At 43.7% G+C, this 12,258-nt stretch overlaps 1 protein-coding gene across 3 annotated transcripts in view; it reads right to left on the bottom strand.

The window, feature by feature from the left end:
- The window catches only part of LOC128121893 (T-cell immunoglobulin and mucin domain-containing protein 2-like), a 50,909-nt gene that overhangs the window by 18,768 nt on the left and 19,883 nt on the right, over nucleotides 1–12,258 (bottom strand). For 2 of the 3 annotated variants that reach the window (XM_052756960.1, XM_052756961.1), the window contains exon 1: nucleotides 821–914. The exons of the other annotated variant lie outside the window; for it this stretch is intronic. In XM_052756960.1, the coding sequence (XP_052612920.1) occupies nucleotides 821–866 (46 nt within the window). In that variant the 5' untranslated portion in view covers nucleotides 867–914. Of the gene's footprint in view, nucleotides 1–820; nucleotides 915–12,258 lie in introns of those variants that run through there. 3 annotated transcript variants of the gene reach the window in all.

Raw genomic sequence — 12,258 nt, 5'->3', positions numbered from 1 at the left:
AGCACATTCCTTGTTCTATAATGAGTGTATTTCTTACTGGGACACTCAGTACTTGATTTTGCCAAATACTGTTTTGGTTCTTTTCTTACTCTTTTAGCTCTTTTGTTCTTTGGGGGCCCACCACCCAGCTCTCAAATAAATCACCGAAGTTTGGTTTTAAAAAGCAAAAATACACAAAGAAATGTAATGAAGGCTGACTTTGAGTAGTCATCATGCATGGAAAGCTCTGTTTGTAATTTTTTATTAACCTTTGACTATAACATTCATGCATGTGCATTCACCCTTACTTGTCCATAACATGTATGCACATGCAATCATCCTTACTTGTCCATCACATGCATGTACATGCAATCAGCTTTACTTGTCCATAGCATCCATTCATGTGCTCTCACCTCATACTTGTCTATCACATGCATACACACACACTCACTCTTAACTTGTCCATCACATATATGCACATGCACTCAATCTTAACTTGTCCATCACATGCATGTACATGAAATCAGATTTACTTGTCATAGAATCCATACAAGTGCTCTCACCTCGTACTTGTCCATCACATGCATGCATGTGCACTCATCCTTACTTGTCCATCACATGAATGCATGTGTTCTCACCTCATGCCTGACATGTTCTTGGGGATCATGTTTATTTAGCCATGAGTTTTGAAATTCATACAGGTTAAGAAAGTTCTTTGGAGCTACAGTTTATCCTGGTCCTCTGCTCACGACATAAGCCATACTCAAAAAGGCCTGAGGATTGTCATCTCTTCTGCCAGCTCTAGCCTCCTCAGCATCCCCCAGCTCACCTACTCACTTACCTGGGAGAAGCAGTATGAGGCCTGAAATGAGGACTTGAGGATGCATTATGGTGTTGACCTGAAGGACAATGAGAAGACACTGGTTAGCTGTGGCACTCAGAACATTGTGTGGGGGCATGGCTTCACTCTGACTATGACTCACACAGGCCTCTCTGCTAGGGACGTCTGTCCTCACAAACAGCCTTTTGTTTCCCAGTCCTTTCCCACATACAGCTATCAGAGAAAACTGAAGGTAGAGACAAGAGTGTGTTCTCTGGTAGAACTCTAAGCAGAGACCAGCCTTCTAATGGCAAGGATGCACTTGCATCTCAGTGGACTCAGAGCAGTGTCTGCTCAGAGCCAAGGTGGTTAGTCCCTGAATCTCAACCAAAAAACACCAGAAAGACAGACTGAGAGAGAATATGAACCATCTTTCATACTTCCACACACTATGACTGAGACCACATCTTCTGGGGGAATATCTATAGACACAGAAGAGCACTGGGTAGAGATCAAAACCTGCCATTCACAGAGCATCTCCATGCCTAGATTTCCTCCTAGGTAACATATCACTAATGTTTGCTCAGATTTTGTAGAATCTGATGTGAACAAAGTGATGGGCTATTTACTCACAGGCACCTAATCCTCCCAGAACCTCTAGGGCTGCTACTTTTAAGCCCATTTATGAATGATGTTACCTGTCTTCACGACGGCATATGAAAAGCCTAACATGTTGCCAGTGCAATCTGTGCTGGAGGTACTCCAGAATGAGGATATCAACCCCTCCGGACTTGCCCCACTGGATAATCTACTAAGCCTGCCTTCTGTGGGCCAGGGAGAAAACAACCCTTTTGTCCCGAGGGCAGACTTTATGGCGTATGCATGTCACGTTCTCACCCATCCCACTGTTACTGGTTCTTGTGATCCTCCTACTCTATCTGCTCTTCATGATTTTCTTTCTCTCTCCTGTGGTGGTTTCCATGAAATTAGAAATGATATTGAGATTGTGACAATGGCAGGAGTTAAAGCTGTTATGCAGGTCATGGGAAAAACCCAGAAGGCTGGTGGCAGAAAACTGTAGATGGAGTGACATATAGAACGGATAGAAGACAAGAGTTGTCCAGAACTAGTCAGAAGACAACTTGATGAATTACAGAGTGATGAAGAAGGACTTAGGCTGAGAGGAAGCTGGCAGTCTGGTATCTTAAACCATTGCTTGTATTTCTGTGCTTTCAGAGAAACCACAGTAGATGGCCTCTGAAGTGATAACCTCAGATGTTCTGATAATTATTAACCTGCAAAAGAATAAGCTGCTGTGACTTGGCTTTCTTCCTGGGAACTTCTATGTACAATCAAGGGGCACGGGGTACACTTAGCTGATTTCCAAAAAGAACTTTTGAAACTATTGTGAAGAACCCAATCTCCTGTTGAATTTTCTCACCCCATCTCCTTGTATTATTACAATAAAAGACTGGGGTTGAGTCAGATCAGGAGAAGGCGGAGAAGACGCACACCTCCACATCTGACAAGAGTCGTCAGCTTGCACCAACTCGTGTGTCTGAGTCTTTACTTGCACCTGCTAGACATCCCTGCCCTTCGAGACCCTCGAAACTGCTGACCCTTGTTTCCCGGCATTTTCAGATTCCAATATCTGGATTTCAACATTTGTTTCTTAATTGGTAAACTATAAAAACATGAGTAATCCTGCCTAGTACTTCATTAACTCTGCTTCTAGTCAGGAGATTCCATGACTTCCTCTCAGAGAGGAAAGTGTGCCCTGTTACCAGTCTTAAAGATAGCAATGGCTTTCATGAAGCCTCCATGAGCTCAACATCTTCAGGCCTGGGCCCCGCACTATTCACACTAACAGCCCCTGTACTGAGAAGAGATCAGAAAACTAATGCTGCCAGCCCCAGTGAAGCAATGACGTTCATGGACATTCTGAGAATCTTATTACTTCTTCTTCTTTTCTTTTTTTTTTTTTTTTTTTTTTTTTTTTTGGTTTTTCGAGACGGGGTTTCTCTGTGTAGCTTTGTGCCTTTCCTAGAACTTGCTTTGGAGACCAGACTGGCCTTGAACTCACAGAGATCCTCCTGCCTTTGCCTCCTGAGTGCTGGGATTAAAAGTGTGCGCCACCACCGCCCGGCTGAAAATCTTACTTCTTTCTTATAAGACAACTTCAGAACACACAAACCCAACACAAAACAGAAGTATTTTACATTTTGACACATAGTTGGTAGAACATGGTACCGATCATTCTCTCCCTTTAGAGTTCTATTGAGACAGGATCCTGTACTTGGGCATTCACGGTCTCACACTGTTGGCTCCCTTGACACATGCTCACTGTCACTGAGCCATCTCTCAGGGTGTCCTATGGCATACTTGCTCATAAAATGAAGGGAACAGTTTTTTAAATTTTATTTTATTAAGATTTATTTATTTATTATGTATACAGTATTCTGCCTGTATGTGTCCCTGCAGGCCAGAAGAGGGCACCAGATCTCATTACAGGTAGTTGTGAGCCACCATGGGGTTGCTGGGAATTGAACTTGGGACCTATAGAAGAGCAGTAAGTGCTCTTAACCATTGAGCCATCTCTCCAGCTGGGAGCAGACAGTTGTAGTTAACAGCTTTCCAGGTTCCCAAGGGAAACTTTCTCCATATTCTGGAATTCAACTGAGTAACTACGTGAGGTCTACCATGGAGTAAGCACCTTGCTGGTAGCTTGAAATCCTTTTATTTTCTGTCCCTACTTGATGCTTGAGGAGAACACTTGAGTCCATCTCAACTACTAAAGTTTGAGCTGTAGTTCCCTGTAGAATCCACACCGTGAAGATTCCACAGGGAGACTGTGTGTTATGCCCATGGGGAGCCTAGAGACTGTATCCCAAATACAAAAGCAAAGAGCCTTTATTCTCTTCAAGCTCTGAGCTTGGTCTCTCTGTCCAATGCAGAGGTGAGAGCAGAGAGCCCAGGGCTCAGGTGGGGTAGAGTTTTTATCAGCAGAGGTTGAGGTGAGGGGTATCCAAGGTTCAGGACCCTGACTGGCTGACAATTGTCCAGGGGGTATCTATAAAACAAAAAAGGTGTGTGCTAGACTCAAGGACATCTGGCCACCTTATCTAATGGTTGGAATGTTTGGGATGTCAACTACTTCCTCATCCCTGGGTGGATCCATGGGTGGTATCAGCTTAAGACTTTTCCTGGATCTGAGTGTTCCTGACCGTAAGTCTGCCACAGAAGCTGTGTCTAGGCCCCTGAGCCTGTCATGGCTGGTGTGTGGTCAAGCTGTTTTGGGGCCCTCCACATGTGGAAGTGTAATAATAGTATAAATTCTCTCTGGTTCCCTCAGTAGCCATTTCCTACCAGCCTCTGCATCTCAGCTAACATCCTTGTGACAATCAGGAACAATCTCTAGAATGTACTAGTACATTTTCACACAGCCAGCTTCTGTCCCTAAAGCTAAGAGTTTTAGAACTTCTGAAATCTATAGAAGAGATTTCTGGCCACACTGCTATGGGCCACAAAAAAATATATGAAGTAGGAATTCAGCAGATTATGACAAAGCTGTACCTGGAAGAGTTAAGAACTCTTCCAGAAGATAAAGCCAAGGCTCAAGGGAGTCTTGGTGATATTCGCTTTTGAATATTGGCCTTTCCTGCTATGAATTTCTTGTGTGCTATTGTAGCTTTTCCATCATTCACTGGGCACAATTTCCCCTATAATTAAAGTATTTGTATAACTTTCTCCAACTGTGCTAACAATAGACACAGTCAAAAATCCCCAATTTCAGGCCTTTCTGTAATTAATGTCATTAGCAGCATCCAGCCGGCATCATTGTGGGACAGACAAAAGTATCTTATCTGAGTTACTTCACAGACTCTCTAAGAATAGACTTAATAATCCAGACTATCCGTTTGAGAAGGCCTGGCAGATGTGCTAATTAAGCTTAACCTTCTCCTTTCAAAAGTCTTATCTCTAGTTTTAGATCTACTTTTTAACAGAACTATAGGGTTTCTACTTACAGGTACATCAATTTGTGACTCAGGTTGCCTAGCCACGGATTGCATTCCCCTGCCCTGCCAGAAAATGGCAGTAGCCAAGACAGCTTGGACAGATAAGGGACCAAAAGAAAATAAGGCAATTTTCTTTTCTTTTTTTCTTAAATATTTATTTATCTATTATGTATACAATGTTCTGTCTGCATACATTCCTACACCCCAGAAGAGGGAACCAGATCTCATTATAGATGGTTATGAACCTCCATGTGGTTGCTGGGAATTGAACTCAAGACCTCTGGAAGAGCTGCCAGTGCTCTTAACCTCTGAGCAATCACCTCTGAGCAATCTCTCTAGCCCGGCAGTTTTATTTTCACTTGTCACTGTTGGACTCCTAACACTTTACCTAACTACTTCTAAGAATATAGTTTGAGCATATAAATCCCCTTTGCTTAGATATTAACCAAATTTAGCCCTTAGTTGATTCATTTCCATATTAGTCACTTCCCTTTTGGGTTGCAGATGATGGCTGGAAATTACTGCCCTTTTTTTGTTTGTTTATTTGTTTTTTTTTCGAGGCAGGGTTTTTCTGTGTAGCTTTGTACCTTTCCTGGAACTCACTTTGGAGACCAGGCTGTCCTCGAATTCACAGAGATCCGCCTGCCTCTGCCTCCTGAGTGCTGGGATTAAAGGCATGCACCACCACCACCCCGCAATTACTGCTCTTTTGTGTGAATCTTATTGCCCCTCCTTTTGACCCTGAGGGAATTCCAGCCTGGTGACCTTGCCTTACCCAGGGCATTGCTATTGCATGGATATATAACTGTAAATCTCAGAGAGTAGAGAGAGAACTAGATTGGAGAAGAATTAGATTAGAGAACTAGAAGAACGAGAAAGAGGATGAGGAAGAGCCAGGTGGGAAAGAACAAGATGAGGAAGAACAAGATGAGAAAGAAGTAGATGGATGAGAACCTAGATGGAGCCGAACTAGATGAAGGAATTATTATGATAGTACTTAGGGGAAACAGCAGAAAAAAATGTAGAGAGAAATCAGGCAAGAAAGGAGCTAAATAAGAGAGCAGAATAGAAGCTGTGTAGACAGAGAAATGACTCAGAAAAATAAAGAAAATGGACTAAAGAGTTTCTTGTACGTAGATTCATTTCATATTGTCTAAGATTAGATTATCTGCTGGTTGTAGATTCTTCCACAGGCCCTGGGAGAAGGTTATCGATGGGCTGGACCCCAACAGACTTTGTTATCACACATCTTTAATCCACAGCCTGCAGAGGCAGGCTGATCTCTGAGTATTTGAGGCCAGCCTGATCTACAAATCAAGTTACAGAGCAACCAGGGCAACACAGAGAAGCTCTGTCCCAAAAACTCTCTCTCTCTCTCTCTCTCTCTCTCTCTCTCTCTCTCTCTCTCTCTCTCTCTCTCTCTCTCTCACACACACACACACACACACACACACACACACACACACACACACACACACAGAGTTCTGTGTTCTGTTGTGTCCCATCTGCCTGATGGTTCCACCAGTGTACTTGGTAAATGCATTGATTTATGACTTCTTTTTGTTTGGGGACTATTGTAGCTAGAGTTTTCCTGCCTGGCCCACAGTCAGGACAAACCTCTCTCACCTGCCAGTCCCACAGGTACTCAGACCCAACCAAGTAAACACACAGAGACTTATATTGTTTACAAACTGTATGGCCTTGGCAGGTTTCTTGTTAACTGTTCTTATATCTTAAATTAACCCATTTCTATTAATCTGTAAGTTGCCAAGTGGCTCGTTGCTTATCGGTATCTTAACATCTCATGGCGGCAGCTGGCAGCGTCTCCTCACTCAGCCTTCCTGTTCCCAGAATTCTCTTCTCTGCTTGTCCCGCCTATACTTTCTGCCTGGCTACTGGCCAATCAGCATTTTCTTTATACAGAGCGATATCCTCAGCAGACTATAAAAATTTATGTAACCTCTTCCTCAGTGGAACATGATATTCATGATAAAGTAACCTACCTACACACCATATACTACTCTATACATGATAAACTAACCGTGTTCTAAGCCTTGGTCACTCCAATTTGGATCATAGTAATCCCTTATTTCCTTTGGAACAAGAGCAGCATTTTTCTAATTTTTAGGAATTACATTTAAATAATTGTGTCAGGCAGTGGATGAGCATACTAGGGACACACATCATTAGAGGACAGCTACGTGGAACAGGTTCTCTCCTTCTATAACGCCAGTTCTGGGTTGAACTCAGGTCCCCAGGATTGGTGATAGGAGCCTTTATTTACTGTGTCATCATCTCACGGGCTCAAGGGCTGCATTTTGCACAGTCAAAAGCTAGTAGAATAAATGTTACAGTGGCTCACACAGAATTAAAACATGCCTCTTTCATTGGAAAGACAAAATATTTCAACACTACTTTTTCTGTGACCTATGACCAGGCCAAATCCCAATGAAAATTAGAAGCATTTTTGAAAAGATTTTTATTACAATGCAATTATTATTAATAAACTAAGGATGGGGGAGTATGATTTAGCACAATAGGGATGTAAAATATCCAGAATTGTGCAAGCAACTTACACGGGTATGTGAGCAACTAACAAATAAATTCACAAACAGTGAGACAGATGGTAAATGTGTAATCAGACCATGTCATGTCCCTCTGACAACCCCACCTCAGCTCTCTCAAGGAGCAGGGAGCCAATTCCTTACCCAGTGTTTTTACAAAGTCCCTGCCTAGGGCTCAGATTTACTTTCCTGACTCCTGTCCCACAGCCACTTGGCCTTTCTTTCCAATTCATCTCGAAGGTCTGTCCAGGTGGTGTTCTGTCTTGGCTCTTGTTCCTTAACCCCACAGACAGTTTTCACTTTTTCTCCTTTCTTACTGATCCCTGCTTAAAAGTCTGGGACATTTCCCCTGGATCACTTGCAGTCTAAAGCAGCCATCCTGCCCCTCTCCCAGATCTCAGTTGCTCATGGCTATCAAGTCCTTGTGTCCATGAACCTCCATCCCTGTGGCTGTGATGGCCTGGTCTCTGCATCTCTCCCCTCCTGGCCAGTGCCAACAAGCAGAACCTTTGTTGTTGTTTCTCTTTGTTTTAGCAGAGCTAACAAGAATTTATTAAGGAAAAGTGAAAAGGAGCTCCAAAGAGTGGAGAAGCCCCAATTGAGGAATACTGAAATATTCTAGGAGCCCCCCTCCTTTTATTTGAGACAAGGTTCCCCCTTCCCTCACTCCTTCTCTCTCTCTCTCTCTCATACACTATACTATATATACATACATACACTATATATACATATACTGTATATACATATATACACACTATATACATACTCTATCTATCTACCTACCTACCTATCTATCTATCTATATTGCCAGAAACTCACAAAAAGTTCAAGTTGAAACTCATGACAATCGTCCTGCCCCCACCTCCAGAATGTTGAGATTACAGGTGTGTGCCACCATGTCTAGTCATCAATAGAAACTTCTCTGATGAAGGTGTCATTATGACTGTGCTCTGTACAGTATTGTAGCCTGTTTTAGCTCTTAAAATGTGGCTAGTACAAGTAAGTAAAAATTTTTTTGAGATAGGGTCTCTAAATATACCCTTGGCTGTATGAGAACTCACTATGTAAACTAGGCTGGCCTCAAACTCACAGAGATCTTTTGCCTCTGCCTCCCAAGTATTGAGATTAAAGCTATGTGCCATCATGCCCAGCTAGATTAAATTTTTTAAAGATTCATTTTTATTCTTTTGTAAATTATATATGTCTTTGTGTGGCTATGAGCACCTGGCAAGTCCTGCTGAGCCCAAAAACATCAGATCCTCTAGAACTGGCATTACAAGCAGTTCTGAGCCACCTGATGTGGATGGTGGGAACTGATCACACATCCTCTAGAGGAGCTGTACATGCTCTTACCTGCTGGGTCATCTTTCCAGCCTCCAGTTGAGTAAACTTTACTTTATTTTTCCAACTAATTTGATTTTAATTATTAAAATATTACACATTACTACAGTGCTGGATGGTACCCAAGTATTGGTTATATTTTCCTTTGAGGCAATTTAAGTGTGGATAGAGAGATGAACAAATGGAAAATTAAGGGTATGGAGAGATGACTCCCTCATTCCGGGTAAGCAGGGTAAGAGGACAGGAGGCAATATCTTAAAAACTGACATGTGAGAGTCAGGGGTGATGGCTCTATCTGTGATCCCAGCACTCATAAGACTGAGGCAGGAGGGTTGACATGAGTTTAAGGGCAGCCTGGTCTACATAGTAAGCTTCAAGCTAGACAAGTTTATCGAGTAAGACCCTATCAATAAAGGAAAAAGCAACATGTGGTATAGTTCTGTAATCCCAGCATTGGAGAGGCTGAGGCAGGAGGATTCGCAATTCTGAGCTAGCCTGGGCTGTAAAAGAGGAATAAAATATAAAGAAGCAAACCAAAGCAAGTGACAGGAGAGGCTAAGAGCTTAAGGGAGACAGGTGAAGGGCAGAAGGTGTCAGAAGTGAGGAAAGGATGAAGATGGGAGCTGAGGAGCTGAGCCATTAAATACCACAAATCCTTAGGGGTGAATTTCCCCACACCAGCCCATGGGCTCCCACAAGAACAGCCACTGTGCCCTAGTGCTCACAGAGGACATAATCCAGTGGAATTTCTTACTAATTATTTATTACTCTTGTCATAAACTCTCTACTACTGTCTGTGAACGTGTGCAGGCCATGGCACTCATGTGAAGGAGAAAACAACTGTCAGAGGTTGTTTCTCCCCTCCCACCATTATTAGGATTCCAGGATCAACTCGTGTATCTGCTCAGCCAGGCACCTTGATCCTCGAGCCTTGTCAGGATGATGGAAGTTTTCTTTGTTAACTAGAGCTTTGCAGTCTTCCTGAGTCACTACATTTTAGGGTCAACTTTGGCATTCTCTGAAGGTTACTCATCACTTGAAGGGGAGTACTGTGTGATGACAGGACTCAGGTATGAGACCAGAATTCCCAGTTCCTTACTAAAGATCTTCATTTGTGGGAATATGGGGATAGCACATTGGCAAAACCCACCCCAACTTGGCCTCTGCTGCCCTCTCTGAAACAGTTCAACTGCTTGAATTCATGTTATTTTCACCAAAGCAAGACCCCATTGGCCCCCTGCACTACTAGGTACTCACTGAATCACTCCATTGTTCCTCAACCCCGCCACTTTTTCTCGGGCCTCTATCCATAACCTGAAATCCCCTCCAAATGGTCTCCTAATGTCCCATAGCCTTCTGCCAACACTGCTTACCATGTAAATTAGCCATTTCCCTTCACTTCCTACTCACATTAGAATTCTACTATTGAGACTGGAGAGATGGCTCACAGTAAAGAGGGTCTACCACTCTTGAAGAGGACCGGAGTATGGCTCCCTCCCAGCACCAACCTCAGGTGAGCAACAACCACCCTTAACTCCATCTCCAGAGAATCTGACAGTAGAGAAGGCTTCTGCATCCATATGCACACATCCATACAGTCACACACATACACACATAATTTAAAATAATAATTATTAATCAGAAAGGTAGAGAGTTAAAACTACAAGATATTCATGTTTACTATAGAAAACTCTACAAGAATACTAAATGTTTACTGATTTTACATTTATTGCATAGCTACAATGAATTATATATAATTCTATAAATTTTGTATATATCTGGGAATCAAAGGTCCCTGATCTCATGAAGCTTGTATTTTTTGTTTGTTTGTTTGTTTTTTGGAGACAGGGTTTCTCTGTGTAGCTCTGGCTGTCCTGGAACTCACTTTGTAGACCAGGCTGGCCTCGAACTCACAGAGATCCACCTGGCTCTGCCTTCCGAGTGCTGGGATTAAAGGCGTGTGCCACCACTGCCCGGCATGAAGCTTGTATTTATGTAGAAAGGTAATATGTTAGGAAAAACATTAAAAATGTAATTCAGCAGATAGCTCAGAGAGGTTAAGGAGTTCACCCTCAGTCACACAGGAGGAGGGCTGCAGACAGACAGCAGTCTTAACCATCTTCCTCTTGGATGAAAAGTGAACAAAGGGGAAAGACACAGACAGCAGACAACAAGCCGCGGGAGCTTTAGTGTAGGATGGAGGGGTGGGTGCAATTTTAACTCGGTTTGCCAGGCTACATGGACTTTCTAATGCTTTCCCAGAGAAGGTGGGATGTGAGCAAAGCTGCAGAAGATGAGGCCAACCAGAGAGAGATGTCACAGGAGAAGAAAGAGGGAGGGCAAAGGTCCAGATGCAGGAGAGTGCCCATGGCAGGGGAGGGGACAAGGAAGGATAGCAACGTACAGGATCAAGAGGCAGGCTGGGTATGGGACTCAGGAGACAATTCTTGAGGTTTCTCCTAATCACAAGGACACAGCCATTGCTCTGGTTTAGGGGTGACAGTACCTGGTGCCCTCTGGGGACTGCTCTGACTGCTAGGCAAACAAACCAGGACACCTTAGGGTTCATGGCAGGAATTCAGTGTGGAAGAGACAACAGAAGGCAACATGATCAATGAAACCAAGACACTCATGTCAGTGTGCCCAGAAGGCAGGGCAAACTGGGCTTCCTGTAGGCTGGGAGTCTAAAGAGGATGAGTTCCTCAGGCCTGAGCTGTGCATGATGGGAAGGGCTGTCAGCAGAGAAGGGAGGAGCTGCTCCCACCACAGGGTTTGGAGGAGATTTTCTGGGTTTTGGTCATGTTCAATGTGAAATATTTGGGACCACATATAGGAGGAAGGTCTGGGATAAACATACACTTTGGAGTAACTGGCTTAGAAATGGTGTTTGAGAGGCAGAAGCCTGAACTAGGTAGGTATACTGGGGAAGCCTGTGCTGGTGGGGAATGCCTTTACTGGGGCCATTCAGATTTTGTGTGTGCTGAGGCAAGGCCGTGGGCATGGCCTTCTTTCAAAGGGGCAACCGAGAAGAGATGCCCACACATAGGCAGAATCAGCTCAAGGAGCAAGAGCATAAAGACATGGAGGACGATGGGTGTTGGTGGCGCACGCCTTTAATCCCAGCACTTGGGAGACAGAGGGAGGTGGATCTCTGGTAGTTTGAGGCCAGCCTGGTCTACACAGCGAGATCCAGGAAAGGTGCAAAAGCTGCACAGAGAAACCCTGTCTCGAAAAGAAAAAAAAAAAAAAAGACAAGGAGGGTCTGAAAGTCAAGGTCAAACGTGGCAAAGGCACTGGCATAGATCCCAAGTAGAGCTGCAAAGGTCAGCAAAGGGTAAGGTTGGTCCAGAGGACCTTGCACTGCAGGGCCGGTGACCTTCCCGTGTTGGAGACATCAGTGAACATGGATGTAAGGAAACAGAAAACAAGACAACAGCAGAAAACCCAGAACTAAGTGTCTGTGGACTGAAGCTCTCTCCTCTCCACACAGCAGATGTCTAAGAGCTGGACATGAGCTCAAGATCCCTAAGACTGTGAC

The sequence above is a fragment of the Peromyscus californicus genome, unplaced genomic scaffold (assembly GCF_007827085.1).
Source record: "Peromyscus californicus insignis strain IS unplaced genomic scaffold, ASM782708v3 Scaffold_3__1_contigs__length_106647218, whole genome shotgun sequence".
Lineage (NCBI taxonomy): Eukaryota > Metazoa > Chordata > Mammalia > Rodentia > Cricetidae > Peromyscus > Peromyscus californicus.
Note: the sequence above shows the minus strand (reverse complement) of the source record. Positions and strands in the feature narration are given on the sequence as shown.